General features: G+C 41.5%; 1 protein-coding gene across 4 annotated transcripts; it reads left to right on the top strand.

The window, feature by feature from the left end:
- Positions 1-1,615: 1,615 nt before the first annotated feature.
- Positions 1,616-17,662, top strand: rfx1a (regulatory factor X, 1a (influences HLA class II expression)). Of its 4 annotated transcripts, none has more exons than XM_042505541.1 (18): positions 1,616-1,748; positions 4,590-4,970; positions 5,404-5,513; positions 5,603-5,698; positions 6,585-6,682; positions 6,797-7,169; positions 7,934-8,109; positions 8,877-8,996; positions 9,282-9,415; positions 9,611-9,729; positions 10,481-10,587; positions 10,709-10,860; positions 12,056-12,153; positions 12,944-13,093; positions 13,559-13,767; positions 14,805-14,958; positions 15,329-15,374; positions 15,471-17,662. In XM_042505541.1, the coding sequence occupies exons 2-18, from the start codon at positions 4,610-4,612 to the stop codon at positions 15,629-15,631; spliced, it is 2,664 nt and encodes an 887-aa protein (XP_042361475.1). In that variant the 5' UTR covers positions 1,616-1,748; positions 4,590-4,609; the 3' UTR covers positions 15,632-17,662. The 4 variants fall into 4 exon arrangements, with proteins under 4 accessions (XP_042361475.1, XP_042361474.1, XP_042361473.1 ...); XM_042505540.1 differs by having other exon boundaries at positions 7,928-8,109; XM_042505539.1 differs by having other exon boundaries at positions 6,797-7,220.
- Positions 17,663-18,597: the final 935 nt, after the last annotated feature.

Genomic DNA, 18,597 nt, shown 5'->3' with positions numbered 1-18,597 from the left:
AATGAACTTTTCAGGTCTAATTACGCATGTTTCCATCAGTTTCCCTGATAAGATTTAACATCCCCTGACACCACTACAGGAATATATGCTATTCTAACCGATATCACAATTATTTACATCACTTGCCATTTTTAAGCCACACAAGACCCTGCATCACTTTCATATGTATAATTTTCCTTTTCTCTTCAAAATTGTATATTCTGTCATCTCTGCCAAAAGGTGAACTGTGGGGGACTGAGACAGGACTAGTGACATTTTCAAAGGCAGATAACATAGAAGTCTTATTATGAGTCAGACAAAAATAAAACACATTTTTATCTGTGTATCCACATAGTCAAAGGTCGCTCGTTTTCGGGAATTACAATGGGGGATGATGAATTTGTAATTAATGTGACGATAACAAGCAAACAAAATGGCATTTTAGGAGGGTGTCCACCCTGACATTCATTAACACAGTCACATAAGTGACCTGTGGAGGTCATGGGAGCAAAAGGAAATGCAATGGGCCATACATATAAATTTGTAGTGTATTGACACATAAATTTATATAAATGGTCATATACATATCCGATTGTATGATTTGTTTTAAAGGTCCCATACTTTAAAAAGTCTGTGTTTTATGTAATATTAAGCTGTTATAGGTGCTATACAGGTATATACTGTGAAAGTATAAAAACACTCAACCCACCTGTAGAAATACACACGGTCTGTATTCAGAAACTGTGCCTCTTAACAAGCCATCAGGAATTCTGTGAATTTATGATGTCACAAATATAAGCAACTATATAAGCACTTTAATACCCTTGTTATATTATTATTATTAGTAGTAGTGGTAACAATAGTGGTATATTTATATAGCACCTTTAAAAACGGAGTTTACAAAGTGCTTTGACAAACAAGACAAAGACGAGGCAAGAAGGGTTTCTTGCAGAGGCAACATGACTATAGGAGACAGATGATAAGGCCAAACTAAGGCCAGACAAAATATAAAGGAGACTCAAACAAGAGAGAAACAATTCTAAAACAAAAATAACAACACCAACCCACAATAAGACTAAATACAATTCACAGAATATTAGCAGTAAACACAAAAATAATAGTACTAATAGTAGAATTTAACACAATCAAGACAGAATAAAAGAGTAAATTAAACGATAAACTATAATAGATTAATCAAAACAGACAAACTAAAGTTACACAATCCCTTACTATAGATAAGTTATACTATCCTGAGGATATTCATTGAGCGAGTTTTAATGCATCCAGATGTACCAGCCAGATGTATAATCACCAAAGACAAATTGTATTGTCTACAGCACTGTTTTAAATTTTAGATCAAGTTACTATGACACTATCAAATCACTCATTGCTGAATTTTGACAAGCACTAAGATAAAGCTATTACTTTCTCCGGCATAGCATCCGCCTTGTAAAGATATTGTAAAAATTGTATGTCTATGATAGACAGGGTCCTTCCACAAATGGGCGTGGAAGGCTTTGTAGTAGGATTTCGCTGCTCCTGTGACTTTAAGACAATTCGGCAGCTCTCATCCAATCAGAACGACGAAGGGGGAGGGAAGGGAGCGGGTGGGTAGCAACAGTTGCCCTGGTGAGGACGAAGCGCCATAGCCACGGTAGCCCTGGCGACAAGAACCCAGCAACGAGAATCAACAACAACAACAGCTGAATCCGCCATAAAAAATAAAAGAAGACATTTTACCGGTGGGAAACACATACGTGGATACAGAGGTGAAGCTTTTTACACACAGGAGATATTTTATTTCAAATAATGCTTCAACTGAACTGTGCTTTTCCCCCTTGTTGTTTCAGTAGCCATAACTGCCTCCTAGTGTTAGCTGACGTTAGCCTGCAAGCTAGCCGTCGTTCTGATAATCTGTCCTCAGTCCGTTTCTTGAATGGGGTCGTTTCTACTCATTCGAGTGACACTGAATTGTGCCTGCCATGACGACGCAGCCACAGATGCATACTCAAGCAGGCCGTTGTTATGGCGATGTCAAATGCAAAAGGTACAAAATGGCGGTTGTTGTAGAGACCAGTTAGCCTGCTGCCCGTGTTACCTTGCTAGAAAGCTAGCACCAGTGCTGTCACGACAGGCTTGTGCTCGCTGTTGCTCGCAGTTAACGGAACCACTAACGGACGCTCGTCTTTTTAACGGCAATTTACGTGCGTTCTGTGGCGGTTAGAAACGTTAGATATTTTTCAGCAAACGGCACAAAACGGACTCTCCAAAACCAAGTACATGACGTTAACTGACCAAAAGGGAGACCAAATTAGGATTATCAAGTTAAAAGTGTAACTACATAGACAGTTTGAGGTCAGTGTGGAGGTAGAGGAAGAGTAGAAACAGCATATGGCGACTACAATTTCGTGGAAAGTTGAAAGCAGGTGGCGGACATTTGATATCTAAAGGGGCGTGGCAAAGGAGGGCGTTTTGCAGGTGTTTTGCAGGTTTGCTTGTTGAATAACTCCACAGATTTGTAATTAGGTCATTGATTATGGGTGTTCATTGATATGTGCACGCGTGTGTGCGTTTGGTGCAAGTGATTACTTGGAGGCAGTCATGGGTGGGTGTGGGTAAAATTACATGGAAAGGTGGGCGGATTAGCAAGAAGGCAAGGCATCAAACTTAGATTAGAAGCTTTAAGCAAAGAACACAAATATGGAAAATGAATGAACAGTTGACAACATTTCAAGATGAACAGGGAGAAAGGTAGAAATATGTTAGAATAAACCCAATTCCAGGCACAAACCTTTTTTTGTCATTGTTTTGAAGTGTGTTAATGTTATTTCTGTGATCTTAAAAGATCTGAGTGTTAGGGGTTTTCTCTAAATATTGAGATATACAGTGGTTCCCAACTGGTCCAGGCACAGGGTCCAGATTTCTCCTCAGTCATTGGTTCAGTGTCGACAAAATTCAGGGTTCCTGCAGATCCTTAAAAAGTCTAAAAAGGCATTGAATTCATTAATGTAAATATAAGGTCTTAATTAGTATTAAAGTGTCTTAACATGCTGAAAGTTTTTTTCTTGCAACATTTAATGTAGCTCATCTTATTTTTACTTGAACAAAAAGAGCATGTTTTATGTTACAATAAACCTTTGAGCAAAATTGCCCCTAACCCCGAACTCATTGATGTCGCTTCATTAGATTATTGTAAAACTGTTTTTAAATTTAATTCCAACTGACATTAAATCAGTCTTAAAGTCTGAAATCTCACTTGCCTTAGCTGTAGGAACCCTTTAAATTACCACATATTCAATTTTATTTTACAAAATGTATGAACCACATGGGGTTAGCACACAATGAAATGAAACATATTGCAAGAATAAAGTGCAGTTACTTAAAACTTGGTGAATAAATAGCACTGCACCCAAAAATTGCATATTATTGCTTAAAGATCAGTGACATAAAAATGCTGGAAAGGCACAGCATGTTAAAAGGCCAAATAATGCCAAGAACAAGGTAGTAAAATAGCTGAACAGCAGGAAACAGTATTTCAAAAATAAAAGCCCTGGCCCAGAAATTTAAAATAGTGTTGTTTGACATGTGAGGGAGTCACTTGAGGTCAGAATGAACCAGCAACCCACTTTTGGACTGCCACCCCCCAGTTGGGAACCACTGTCTCAGGGTGTCCTCTAGGATCAGGGAACTGGTGTGTTAAAAGTCCAGTTCTGGGATTTTAGGTGGGGTTAGGTTTATTTTGGGCCACAATACCCTCTTTTCTCGCTTTTTTTTTTTAATCATTTTTTTTCTTATACTCTCTCTTATTATTCATTCATGGTTCATCAATTAAATGTGTAACAGCAAATGTATGCTTCTGTACAAAAGTGTTAGACCAACATGCACACATTTGTGTGCAAGTATTATACAGGTCTACATATTTTTTTGGCGCTTTACTATTTTTATCTAAGGATAGGATGTCCATGCAATGACCTCGTAAATGTTTGTGACATACAGCATTACGACAGAATGCATTGTGGTATTAGTGCTATGTGGTAAGGGATTTTCCCAACTTGTGCTGTGGGCATATATGTGTGTATGGCCATAGTGATCACATTACAGGTAATGAGACACTGAAATGCTTGTTCCCGTCAATGCTCCTCCCCCATCATCTCCACATGAACTACACCACCAACAGATCACCCACAGTAGTATTTTCTCAAACAGCCCTCTTACTCATTAATTTGCATCAAGGCAAGAAATGAGAATGTAGAAATATTTCAAGTGTGTCACAGACATGAAGCACAGGTGACCACAGATTCAAGTTACTAGAAAAAAAATAGATAAGAGAACAAATGTCACGTGCCACATGTGTTGGCCATGTCATTTTACAAGTAGAAGCTGTGGTTCATTGCATTATGCACTGCTAAATTCTCATAAATGGGAGATTTTTATCTCTCTTACCTTCAAAACTCATGAGTAGATATCCCCTACCCTGTCTCTATCTGTACGATCAAATATCTTAACCAAAATGAGCCTGGATATGAGTTCCAGGGTTCATCTTTGAGCGTGCAAAGTATCCCAAATATATACCAGAAATGCATAACCAGTCACTTGTTTCTTTTTCCCAGGGTGATTCCCAGCTCTTATAATGGCCACCTCAGGCTACGTAGGTGAGATCCAACCAGCAGCCCAACCTCAGGGAGCTGGTGTTACCGTTACACCGGGGCAACCTGACGCCAGCTCTTCTCCAGCAACTGCCCCTCAGTTTCTGGCTGAGATCCAGACTACTGTGGCCACTCCCACCGTTGTCACACCCACAGGCCAGACTACTCCCACTGATCAAGCCGCCGCCATTGCCACCCCAAAGCCTGCAGATGGTAGTCAAGCCCAGTCCACAGCACAGGCCCAGCCTGCTCAGACACAGTATGTGACTGCGGAGATCCAGGGCTCCCCCACACAGTCTGGAAATGCTCAAAGCACTCCTCAGTACATTGTTGTTACAGTCACAGGTGAGGGCTCAGCATTGCATGCCATTATCCTTTTCCCTGTCATCGTCATCTACCTGAATATTACTATCTGACCTGAGATCATGTTCCCTGTTCCTCTCTTCTTGTGGATGTATGTATCTCGCAGGTTATGCCACAATTTCATTACTCTCTAAAGGCTTTTGATGGATTAAAAAAAACCCCAAAAAGCAGAAAATCAAATCTGTTCAGAAAACTGGTAATGACTGGTAAAACTAATGGAAGTTTCATAGATAGTGTGCAGAGTTCATTGACCCAACGTGACGTATTTTTTAAAAACATTTTGGACAATAGTTTTGATGTGCATTGGCCCGAAGTTTGAGACACTTTGCCTGAATAGTAGAACGTCCAATTGGTGCAATTATATCAATAGCTTTTGTATGTATTCATGTATTCACATCCCCTCTTTGTCCTTCAGAGGGCTCCCTTCACTCAAGTGACAGTGTGTCAGACTCTAGCCCCCCCCCAGCCGTGGTGCAGACAGGAGTTCCAACACAGGTTGTTCAGCAGGTACAGACAGCCCAACAGGTAAAATATGCACATACACACACACAAACACCACATGGATGTTATGTTTCCTTGACTCTTAAAACAATACTGTATCTTTATCTTTACAGAGGTCCGTGGTGCAGGCCACCTCCCAGATAGCCAAGACTGAGCCAGGCACCCAGCTCAGTGTCACCAGTCTACAGCCTGTCCATATCAGCCAGGAGGTAAGAGAAATGCGCAGTGACACAGCTCATCATGGATGTTAAAGTATGATTCTGATAATCATGTGTGCTGTCACTGACCAACACACATTTATGGAATACAAACAAACATCATAGCTTTCTAGCTTCCTGCCTATATGTGATGTCAGAAACTTTCCAATTGCCTCACATTTTGGCTCAGCATTGGTCAACTAATCACATCTTTGGTTGACCCTGCCTCTGCTGGCCTCCAGTTCTTCCCCAGCACTGGGGTGACAGCGTTAGTCAGGGATAAGAATCTAGAAGAATACCAGATGCATGATGAGATAGGACAGCCAGAGTGCCAGGCCGGGGCATCAGCAGGCTGCATAAGAGACTGCTGCGAAAAGCCCCTCTACCTCCCATTGGACCTCCTTCAGTATTACCAATCGCTCTACTTGCTCTCTGTGCCTGCCCACCCTGCAGTCACAAACTCAGGCCCTGATCAGCCAGCGCCACAGGCTACAGCTACTGCTTTCCAAGTAGGTCAGGGACACAAGGGTGACTGCTGCTTAATAGTTAAGGGAACAGAGTATCAGGCTGTAGCTAAGAAATGTATATGTTATAATTTCAAAAGAAACTGTATGTCAGGGTTTTCCGAGAATCTTAAGTCTTAAAAGGCATTGAAATCATTAATCTAAAAGTAAGGTCTTAATTGGTATTAAAATGTCTTAAATCAACATTTCAAAAGTCTTAAAATGCAAAAACATGGGATGTGGGATTTCATGATTCATTTTTTTCTGAATTTGCATTGTAACATCTTAAATAATTGGTCTTTTTAAAACATTTTTTTAAAAGTTACAATTTACTGAGTGTGTGTATGTGTATGTGTGTGTGTGTGTGTGCGTGCGTGCGCATGCTCACTCCATAGGTCCAGCAGCAGCTCACACCAGTGCCAGTTCAACATGTGTACACCAATCAAGTGCAGTACGTGGAAGGAGGAGACAACAACTACACCACCAGCACCATGTTAGAATAAAACCATCATTTTCTATCACCAGACACAACTTTTTCCTTTTAAGAGTTGGATTTCTCCAAGAGTTTTCTTTGTTTCTAACACTTCTTATCATGTCTTTCATGCAGCCGTTCCAGCACCTTTCCTTACACTGACACACCCCTGTACACCCAGACCACAGCTGCCCAGTATTATGAAGGCCAGCCAACTTCAGGTTCACAGGCCTCCACCCCTGGCACACCTCTAACCGTCTCTGTGACTACTGGCACAACGGGGGGTGTGTCCATGTTTGTTGCCCAGCCCACCAGCGCAGCAGGGGGAGGGGCCACAGTGGTGACCACAGGTGGCACCACCAATGGGGCAGGGGAAGGGGCAGGCACCAACGGTGGCGCAGCAGGCAGCTATGTGATCCAGGGGGGTTACATGCTGGGCAGCAGCAGCGGAGGGGCAGCAGGCAACAGTCAGAACTACTCACATACTGCCCGCGCCTCCCCAGCCACTGTGAGTATTACAGAGGGCGAGGAGAGTAGCGTGCCGTCGGCAGACAAGAAGGTATGCAGAGGCGCCAAGCGCAGGAATTTCTTCTCGTTTTGTTTTCATCCACACAACCCCCCTTTGGTGGCGCACACTGATGACGTCATAGTTTTGTCAAGTGGAAAGCACAATTAAAAATGTGGAGATTATGATCAGAAAATGTTGGCTGTGGGTGATTCAGTACTTTGATCACAGTAAAACTTGTCGTAGAACACAGTATTTTTAATTATGGTTTCCTCCTGAAAGAAGAAAAAACATGACCTCATCACTTTCATATCATTACAGTGCATGTGAAAAGGGGCATTTTTAATTTGCCTGAAATGCCCCACCACTATATTTCTCATCCTAAATTCATCCTATTGATCCCCATATGATAATAATAAACAGCCTATGTTTGGCAAACATCCCATCAGTACTGCAAGTCATTAATTCATTGCATACCAAAGTTGTATGCCACGGCACGCAAACAAACGTATTTGTGTTTCATTCCCAAACGATCGTCAGACTTTAATGTGAATGGATTTGTTTGTGTTTTTGTAGAATTCATTGATTTAAAGAATGTATGCGCATGAACTAACTGAAAAAAGTGGTTAATGCTAAATGTGGTGTTTGCAAGTAAACGGACATATTTTTGTGTACATGTAGTGTGTGTTGGTTTCCTGTTTGTATGTATTGGCTTTGCTAACTGCACCAGCTGTTTTCTTTTTTCTTTGCCTGCGTGTCAGGTACAGTGGTTGCTGGACAACTATGAGACAGCTGAAGGAGTGAGTCTGCCACGTTCCACCCTCTACTGCCACTATCTGCTGCACTGCCAGGAGCAGAAATTGGAGCCTGTCAATGCTGCGTCTTTCGGGAAACTCATTAGATCTGTGTTCATGGGGCTGCGCACAAGACGCCTGGGGACACGGTAAGATGGGTCATCAGACACCCAAACTCAGCCATAATAGTCCATATACACACTTAGGGATGCACTACAGCTTCCCTGTATGACATGACAGGGTTGTATATATAGAATCTGTTACTAAATTTTCTATATATATTATGGAGAGCGGGCAAACAGACAGGGACAACACGTTCTCCCACAATCTCCCGACTACAGCCTTGCACATCTGCAGCTCAGACACCCTCTTTTATACGCACTGTATGATCCATATATCTCAATTAGTGAACACCCAAGCTAAGTTTACTCTAGGAGAACAATGGTGATTTTTCTAGGAAAATCTATAGAGCCCTTTGAAAGCATTTTACAAAATGTTTGCCTAGTGTGAAAGAAATGTGGGTAGAGAAGAAGACAGACAGCATGTGTGTGGGTGAGTGAGTCTGATAAAGAAGCGGAGAGTGAGCAAGTGAGATTGACTTTTTAGAAATGTTTGGAAATATGGGTTTAATTAAACGGTACCATATGTTCGGTTACTGTATTTTTTAAATTAGATACTTATTTTGAAATCAGTCTGTACTGACACTGTTTACAGCGGGCATCACCACACGAATTTTAGTAGAATACCCTTGAGTCACAGTATGTAGCTTTGGGGGGTTACCAAAAGTTTATATAAACAGCCTAAATCCATGCTATTACATCTACTTATTTTCTCCTTTGCAGATTTATTATGGGAGACAGATTCACCTACACAGGTATAATTTCATGTAAAAACACATTTGATCTGTTCCTGACAGGGGTAATTCAAAATACCACTATTACGGGCTGAGGATCAAGGCAGGCTCTTCTCTTCTCCGTCTGATGGAAGACCAGCAACATCTGGCCATGAGGCAGCAGCCCTTCTCACAAAAACAGAGGTACACATGTAAACATCTCTACACACACGTCAAATATTCATCATTACATCACTGTAACACCTTTCTCCTGAATATCTGTTTTCATGTTTTTCTGAATCGATTTCCTCTGCACAGTTGTGACACTTTTACTTCTCTGCCTCTCATTTTATATTTCCATTATTCTAAATCCTCTCACGGTTTCAGACATCTGCTACATGTGACAGACTTGCTGTTTTGTTTCACTTTTGTGTCAGTCTAAATGTTTAATCTACGTTATTGTATGTACTTTATGCCTCTTCGTTTCAGGTTGAAGCCTGTGCATAAAGTAGAAGGAATGACCAATGGCACAGCAGCAGGAGCCGGCCAGCAGCAGCAGCAGCAGCAGGGGTCAGGACAGGTGGACATCAGCACCCAGGTTCAGCAGTACCAGCAGTTCCTTGGTGAGTCCAGTGAACAAATTGCTACATTTAAAAAAGTAAGGATTAAGGATTAATGATTTGCCAGAAAGATTTATGACTCTAATGGTATGATTGTGAAAATGCAATACACAATATTATTTACAGTTAATTCTGATTACCCTCTGCATTGTTTTTAATGTGATTTCTCTTTGAGTATTTGGTGTTTTTGTGTTCCAGATGCATCCAGAGCTCTCCCAGAGTTCCCAGACATCGACCTACAGGGGAAGTCTCTGCCAGAGGGAATCGAGCTGGAGCACATAAAGAGCTTTCAGCTGCTGTACAGAGAACACTGTGAGGTAACAGACTGAAGGATCAGTTTGCTGGCAGGCACCCATTGAGTATTTATGAGGTTCCCTTTTCCATCTAGTCATTAGTGGGACAGTGGAGGGCTACTTTAAATAAAAGTACCCACTGTAACTAATAGATTAGGACAATACTAACCGAAAAATGAAAAGATGTGTTTTTAGAGGGCTGAGGGAAAAGATGTGTCCAAAAGAACTCATTGCAGAGTCAGGCCCATTAATAAATTATGTTCTTGTTTTCCTCACTTTGCGTCTGCCCATTTAACAGGGTTCCTGCAGATCCTTGAAAAGTCTTAAAATGCAAAGAAATGGAAAGTAGGATTTATACATTTCTTTTTTTCTGACATTGTATTGTAAAATCTCAAAAAAAGTTTGTCTTTCAATTCCAGGGAATTCCACGTACAGAGTGAGAAATACAAAACTGGTAGTTAAACGCACCCATAAAGGATAGATATTTCCCAATTCTAACTTTTTCACTGGACTAAAAATGTAATGTTTTACGTTACAGTACATATTTGGGCAAAATTGCCAGAAACTGTGTAAAAATTGTTCATTGTTCATGTAGTTTATTTTAAAACTGGTCTTAAATTTCATCCTGAGTGGCATTAAAAAAGTCTCAAAAAGTATAAAAATGAATTTGCCTTAAACTGTAGGGACCCTGTTAAATCCTGTGCTAGGGCTGCATGTGCTCAGTTGTTTATTATCAGTAGCTGATGTGTAAGATGTCCTCTCTGTGTTCTGTCAGGCCATACTAGATGTGATGGTCAACCTGCAGTTTACCCTGGTGGAAACTCTGTGGAAGACCTTCTGGAGGTTCAGCCAGAGTCAGGCAGGAGATGCCACATTGGCTGTGTGAGTGGTCAACACCTGTAGGAAAATACTCAAAATTCAGTCAGACAGCTCTCCTATTGCAGTAGCAGTACAATTTTGTGGTAAATGCAGGTAATTAAAAGTGCCATGTGTGTGTTTGCAGTCATGACGAGTCAGAAAAGCGCCTCCCTAAGTCCTGCTTGGTGTTGCTGTGCAAGTATGACCCGGTGCTGCGCTGGAGCCGGGACTGTGACAACAGCCTGTACCAGGGCCTGGTGGAGATCCTCATCCCCGATGTCCTCAGGCCCATCCCCAGTAAGGCTCTACAAGAAGTGTGATCATGCATTAAAGCAGAGAGTAATATGCACCTAGCAAAATATCATTATAAAAAAATTAAATGTAACATATTTTTTTTGGGGTGTTGTTCATGAGTGAGGGTAAAATGGAGCATGTGATGGACAGGTGGTTTTGCACGGTGTCAGCAGTGATGCAAACAGGAGCTTGCAGGAGCTGACAGGTTATGTACAACAAGATATAAATATTAGCAGGCAAGAAACCGTTATGCACATATGATGATATGATATAAGCATTAAAAAAAAAAAGTCAGTTATAGACAACAAGATGTAAGCATTAGCAGACAGAACACTGTTATGTACAACAAGACATAAGCTTTGCAGACTGCGGATACAAATGGCCGAAATGATTTTCCCCTGTAGATTGGCTGAACTCAGCTGTAAGGATAGGGTGTGTAGCTCAGACATCCAGAAGGAGCTCAGAGCTAAAGAGGCCAGTTGAGGTAGTTCAGGTGTCCCATTAGAGGTTTTCCAGGCACTTAAAACTGGTACGAGGCCTCTGGGCAGACCCAGAACCCACTGGAATGATTATATATCTCACCTGGCTTGGGAACGCCTCAGAGTCCCTCAGGAGCAGCTAGAAAGCGTCGCTGGGGAGTGGGATGTCTGGAGTACCTTGCTCAGCCTACTGCCCAAATTGCTAAATTGAGCTACTTTGAATGAACCTTTAAGAAAACAACGGGCAGCCCGATATTTACACACAGTTCTACATTACGATGAAAAAGGTGTTTTCTCGGTTGAAACATCTGGACTCATGGACTGACTTTGTCATAGGAGAGCACAAAGCTTTTCCTTGTTGAATGCTCACTGTTCTGCTGTGGAAACTGACTCACTGGCGTTTGGACTTATTTCTTTTGGTTTCAATTTTAGTCAGACTTTGAATCTAACTACTTTCAGCACTTCTATGAAAGAGGATGGTTCTTTTTATTCTGCCACCACAGAAATATTTTCCATGTTCTAGGTCCTTTTCTACCATGTAAATTGGAAACACATTGGAAATCCAGTTATGCATAAATGGTACAGTGGCCAAAAAAATCTGTTTCTCCAGGAGATAATCCTTCATTCTGGTGCATTCTTAGTGGATTAGAAAATGCAAACATACTCTGACGTGACCAGCATTAAGGTCTCTTTTCCCTTTTTTTTCTTGCTACCTCAAGGTGCCTTAACTCAAGCCATCCGCAACTTTGCCAAGAGCCTGGAGAGCTGGCTGACCAATGCCATGATGAACATCCCGGAGGAAATGGTCCGCATCAAGGTACACTCCCCCGGATTAGTTTGCTGTTGGTGGAACAACATGTTCTCTGGGCCATGGGACAAGCTTTGCAGGCTCGCAGGATCAGCCATTACATAATCATACTTTTGTTGAGACTGTTTGCAAACACTAGAAATTGCAAGTTGTAATACTTTGAAATTAGTACAAAACTAAAACTGTTTTTGGTCTCAGAGTTTACTTTACTTACTTTACTGTTGTTGTTGTGTGAACAGAGGTTACCGCTGACTTGACCTAAAATACAGTCCTATTATTTGCCAGCTCTGTGGTGTAGCTTTTGTGAAAATAAATGCAGCGATTTGTGGGTACATCATGCAAAACATTAGGAGTAGGGAATAAACTAACCAAGCAAGTATTCCTTTTGGAAACAATCTCATTATCAAGTTCTTTTTCACCGTGTAAATGGACCATTGTTATGTGCTTAAGTGAAGGAACAAGGTTATATAGGCCTGTTGTGCTTGATTTATGACAAGCCGCCTCGCATGCCCGGTCTACCTATTAAGGGACAGTTCCCCCCAAAATCACAAATACACATTTTTCCTCTTACCTGTAGTGTTATTTATCAGTTTAGTTTTATTGAGTTGTGGAGTGTTGAAGTAAGAGGAAATACATGTATTTTTGATTTGGGGGTTAACTGTCCCCTTCAATGCTCAGGTCAGAGGTTGACATACAGTGCCCTGTTAAAAAAAGTTGTTCAGATAGTTGTACTTTTGCATGCCTTGATGTAAAATCTATTTTTATGTCCTCTAATCCATCTCTCCTCCTGGTCTCTCAGGTAACATCAGCCAATGCTTTTGCCCAGACGCTGCGACGCTACACCAGTCTTAACCACCTCGCCCAGGCAGCCCGCGCCGTCCTCCAGAACACAGCCCAAATCAACCAGATGCTCTCCGACCTCAACCGCGTTGACTTTGCTAACGTCCAGGTTGGTTTAGTCTCTGAAAGCTGTCAACTTTCATGTCATTTCACATGAATTTCAATGTGTGTTTGATCTTACGTAGATTGAGGTTTTGTGCCCGTGCAACCACATCTGCTGTAGTTTGTGGTTTTGATGAGTTTTGTTATTCAGTCGCAGCGTCAATTATTGTCTTTGTTGTAAATTTCCTTCTCAGGAAATGTAAACCAAGCTGTCATGCTTTTCCCAGAAGCTCATTGTCTTTCTCCTCTAGTGAGGTTTAAGCACGTTTTGATACAGAACCATGAACCTGGTGGCGATTTATCATCTTCCTCAAAAAGAATCTGACAGGAAGTATATTTCTGTACACGAGGACCATTCTGAGTCCTCTGTTTTAATATGACTTCCCCCTGCTGCTCTTCTGCTAGCATAACTAATGCTCAGTGTGACTTCCTCTTACTAACACATTGCACCCATCCTGTCCACACTTTACAGGAGCAGGCCTCATGGGTGTGCCGGTGTGAAGACCGTGTTGTCCAGCGGCTGGAGCAGGACTTCAAGCTGACCCTCCAGCAGCAGAACTCTCTGGAGCAGTGGGCCGCGTGGCTGGATGGTGTGGTCTCCCAAGTTTTAAAGCCCTACCAGCAGAGCCCTGCTTTCCCAAAGGCCGCCAAGCTCTTTCTACTCAAGTGGTCCTTTTACAGGTGTGAATTAGCTACAAGCTTTTGTTGCACAGTAAATGAACACATTCAAGGTTCTTACAGCCACTGACAGTAGCTGACAGCGCTGCGCGAAGGCTGTCCCATTTGGTCCCAATTCGAACGCTCCTTCTTATGCAGCCCACAAATGCAGCCTTCTTTTCCCTCCTTTTGGAGGACACATCGCTACTATCTTTCGCAGCCTTCCAATTCGCAAGAATCCTTGCGCGCCCACGATCTTCAAAAATAATTGTTATAATGGCAGCACAGAGAGGATATCGGAGCATTGATTTAACTTAATGTGGGTTTTTACTCATTTGAAAACGCCAGATATGTTAAACTTAGAGAGACATTAAAATCTCTTAATTTCCTTCATAATACCTGACGTTAGTAATGCTAACACGTAGCCACCTAGCATACTAGCTATGGGAATGTAGAGCCAGCTCAGCTCGAGCCTTGACAGCAGGAATCAGCTGACGTGGGGGTAAGGGCGGGAACATCTGGTGACGCAACCAGGAAATCCTCCGAAAGGCTAGACTGTCCCATTTAACAACCATTGATGCGGCCTTCGGAGGTGCCTCCTTCGTGGACCACGTAGGCTGCGTCCTCCGAAGGATGCAGACCCAGAATTGGGACACAGCTGATGAATTGTTGTTGTGTGTGAATGTATAGACGTGTTCAGCTTTGAAGTCATGGCTGATATTAATAATATTAGTCAGAATGGTAGGAATTCTCTTATCTTGCATCAATGTTACAAAATCCTGATTACAGATAAAAAGTATCTACTTCTGCTCTTGGCAGATGAGATATGTAGTCAGTGAATTATGAGGTGATTAAGTATCTAAATTCAGAAGCAAAAGGTAAAATATTCACAGAGAGAAATGCAGGTCTTGCACTGCCTTGTGTGATCGCAATTTTTTTTCATTAATGCACAAAAAAATATAAAATCAGTTCATCAAACAAGGAAATGCCTCACAAAGGAGAGGAAGTGATATAGTTTGCAGAATATATGTGTAACGATGGCTGAATTTTCTGTTGTGCAGTTCCATGGTGATCAGAGACCTGACCCTGAGGAGTGCGGCCAGCTTTGGTTCCTTTCACCTGATCCGCCTGCTGTACGATGAGTACATGTACTACCTGATAGAGCACAGAGTGGCCCAGGCTAAGGGAGAGACCCCTATTGCTGTCATGGGAGAGGTACCTAAGCACACACAGGCAAACAAACTAAACATTCCCTCCAGGATATCAGGCTGTTTTTGTGATTGTTCTGTTGCTGTGTGACAGGTTTTGCAGCTGCCTCATGGTTAACAGACGAAGAGAGAGGGGCTGAGCGTATCAATAAAATGTGTGCAACTCTACAATGAAATGAGATTTTACCCGTTTGAAATAATCAAATTTGCAGTAACGTTGCAGTGATTGGACAAAATTGCAAGGTTGCGCAGAACTTATTGTGATTGGCTGAATTTGTGCTAACTGTTCAAATTGCAACATCCCAACATCTTGGAGGGACTGACTAAATGATATAAGCCATATTTTAAGTCCTAACACATTTCCCTTATGCTATCAGTTTGCCAGTTTAGGCCGGGGTCTAAACCAGCTGGATCCTGACAAAGGTACACTGTGTTTTTACTGTATTTTAGACCAACTACAGCCATGTTTCAAGCATTGTTTAAACCTAACTCATTATTATTTACTCTTGTCTATCTCAGAAGAGGAAGAGGAAGAGGAGGAGGAGAGTGATGAGGAAGGTCAGGAGCTGTCCCTTCCATCAGACGCTGCTGTGCTGGGAGACGAGTCTCTGGAGCCACCTGCCAAACTGGCCAGAATGGACCAGAGAGTCCTCTTTACAACTGGATCAGCTGACAACTAACCACAGGGTAACACTACTAGATGTGGGTTGATTATATTAATTACACACACACAGACACACACACATATACAGATGTACAAAGTACACTAATTTATACACTTGACACATGTATATAGATCTTGTAAATGTGTGTGCGCACTCTCGCTGCATACTGTAACTATCCCACCTGTCAATCAAAGCATTCAGTGCAGCTGCTTCAACCCCAGAGAGAAACACAGAGCATTTTAACCTTCAGTTGTATTGATCTGTAAAAAAAATCCAGGCATGTTTTTTTTTGTAATCTCTCTCATTGCATTGCAACCTGTAGCCTTTGCTGTCTCCTCGAAACTCTCCTCACCCTCGATCCTCCTAAAACTGTCACTGCCATATCAAAGTGGTCTTGAAAATACTGTGATGTGTGTGCGTGTGCAAAGGTAAGTTCTACAGGAGGAGGGTGCAAAGTGGACTTTCAACCGTAATTGGTTGCTGAGTTTAGTTGTTATTCATTGTAGGAAGCTTCTTCGTTAAGAAGGGAAGAGACATTTGTGAGAGACAGCAGGCGGTTGGGATTTTGTGGGTGGGTTTGTCTTGTTTGTGTGTTTTCTGTCTGAGCACGGGGGTCATACCGCTCTGCTGTTACTTCTGGAGGCTGACTGTTTTTTTTGTGTTTTTTTTCCTCCATGATGGTACGTTTGTGCGTGTCTTGGTCGTGTGATTTTGAGTCATGCCAAGTGTTGACTGTTTTCCCTCTTGTAGATATTTTTTAAGGCATTCAGGTTTTGATTTGGGAGAGTAGATTTCCCGTTTTGATTTGATTCGCCTGTAAAGAAAAACGTGTTCTTGGAGTGCCTGTCGCAGCTGCTACACACACTTGTAAAGATAAAGCTGTGGATTTGGGGCTCCCATTAGTTGCTGCAAAAAATCCTCTCTTTCTAATGAACACCTGGTTCCATGAGAGAGGTACTGTATGTGTCATATTTTTGCTTTCGAAGTGCTTCATTCCTGTCCATCCAATAAGTTCCTCTGTGGCCTCATTTTCCTTGATTTTCATGCCTTATTTCAATCTTTTCCATGTGTGTGCCAAACCTGTTTGCTTTGATCCCATTGTTTTTAAATGATCTTTCTATGTTTTAAGGAGGACTGTGCCTGAGTAAGAACGGTGATATATTCTACTGTATATTTATCCACTATTTTGAATTTTGTTGTCACTAAGTGAACCTCTTGTGCAGTGTATGGTGCTGTGTTGTCACACATTGTAAACAACCTTTGTGTGCATTATTGATTTGTGATTGTACGTTCGGTTATCAATCCTAATATCATATCTGATGACTTTTCCACAAACAGGCTAAGGCCCTGCCTCTTTGCACATACTGACTATTGTCTTTCGAAAACTCCAACAGAGTTATCTGAAGTGTTTCTCATTTTCTATGAAGTCTTAGATGTGTTTTGAAACAGTGGTGGTGGGGTCACAGGCGTCAGATTTTGTGCGAACGTCTTGTACCAGTCTGGTGTGGTGAGAGGTGAGACGGCTCTTTCTGCGCAGTCCTCCACCGACACTCATCTCCCTCCACTGTGTTTTCATCTCACTGCGTTTCCGCCCTCCTGCCAATGGCTTTGTTTAGCTTCAAACATCCATATTCTTGAACACTGTTTGTCGAGATTGGTTGCTGTAAACATGTCATTTTTTGGATTATTTGAACACGTCTTTAAATAGCTGCGATGCATATTTTCAACAAGTATCGCCAGCCTCAAACCAGCACATCATCCTTTACATGGAGACTAACACTACCACAGCTGAGAACATATCACTCCAGTCTTTTAATGATCTACAGCGTATAGAATGGCCATTGTTTACCCAGTAAGACGAAATGTTTAGTCATTTTTATAGTGCATTGTTTCTTATGTACAAAACAAATTGAGAAAAAAAGATGTTCAGTGGCAGTGTTTTCTGAATTTGGTCTGCTATAAGTATGACTGTGCCTTTGGAGGTGGTAGAATGCAATTCAGATGTTTTTAATTTTAAAGATATAAATTAAAGAATTTTTAAAATTGCACTCTTGTAGATTTGTGTTCCTCGAAGTTGAGCAAAAGCATCTGTTTTGAACAGTACAGTCACTCATCTCTTTATGTAAGTGTGTCTAATATGTGGCAAGAAGATAGACACAGCCACACTCTTACGGAAATCTCACACTTTGGTTAAACAAACAGACTTCCTGGCTCATATACACATGCACAAACACAAACATATCCTCTTGTCTTTCATCACTTCTGCTGTAGTGTACAAAGTAGAACACCGGAACAGAAACCAAAAACACTCTGAGTCACTAAGTCTGCCTGCTGGTGCAGTAGTCTGTAACTCATCATATGTGTTGACAAATTTAAGTGTGTGATAACTTAAAGCGCTGCATGACAAGAGATAAAAGTACAAGTCATTATGAGATTTTTTTTGATGTAGCAGGATCAAGGACCAATGAAATTTCGTTTTTTGAACTTTGTTTAAAAAAGGACCAATAAATCTACCTTTTCCTTACCTTACCTTAAGCATGGGATATATAGCATATAGCAACTCAAACTACAGAAAAATTTGTTTTGCATGCCATAGGGGCGCTAAGTCAATTTTTCTGATATGTTAAGGCAGTGGTTTTCAAACCTTTTTTGTGTCAAGGGCCTCTAAATCGATACACAGTAGGTCTCAGGCTGCTATTTGATAAGATTTCTCACTGGGAACCTACATCTGAAAAGATTTTGGTTGCTAGATATGAGTAACCAGAATTTAATAGGTGTCAACAACAGTTCAGAATTTAAATGCGGAGGAAGTGAAACATATGATCAGAATAGTCGCTCTGGTGATTCTTACCCACATTTGACTCATTTCTGTAGTGAATTTAATAGTGAAAATCATCTATTCTCCTTTTTCAGGGACTCCTAGGAACTTCCTTCTTTGCAGCTTCCTTGAAAATCACATACTTTTAAAGTTTAACCTTTAA

The sequence above is a fragment of the Plectropomus leopardus genome, chromosome 17 (genome assembly GCF_008729295.1).
Source record: "Plectropomus leopardus isolate mb chromosome 17, YSFRI_Pleo_2.0, whole genome shotgun sequence".
NCBI lineage: Eukaryota > Metazoa > Chordata > Actinopteri > Perciformes > Serranidae > Plectropomus > Plectropomus leopardus.
Note: the sequence above shows the minus strand (reverse complement) of the source record. Positions and strands in the feature narration are given on the sequence as shown.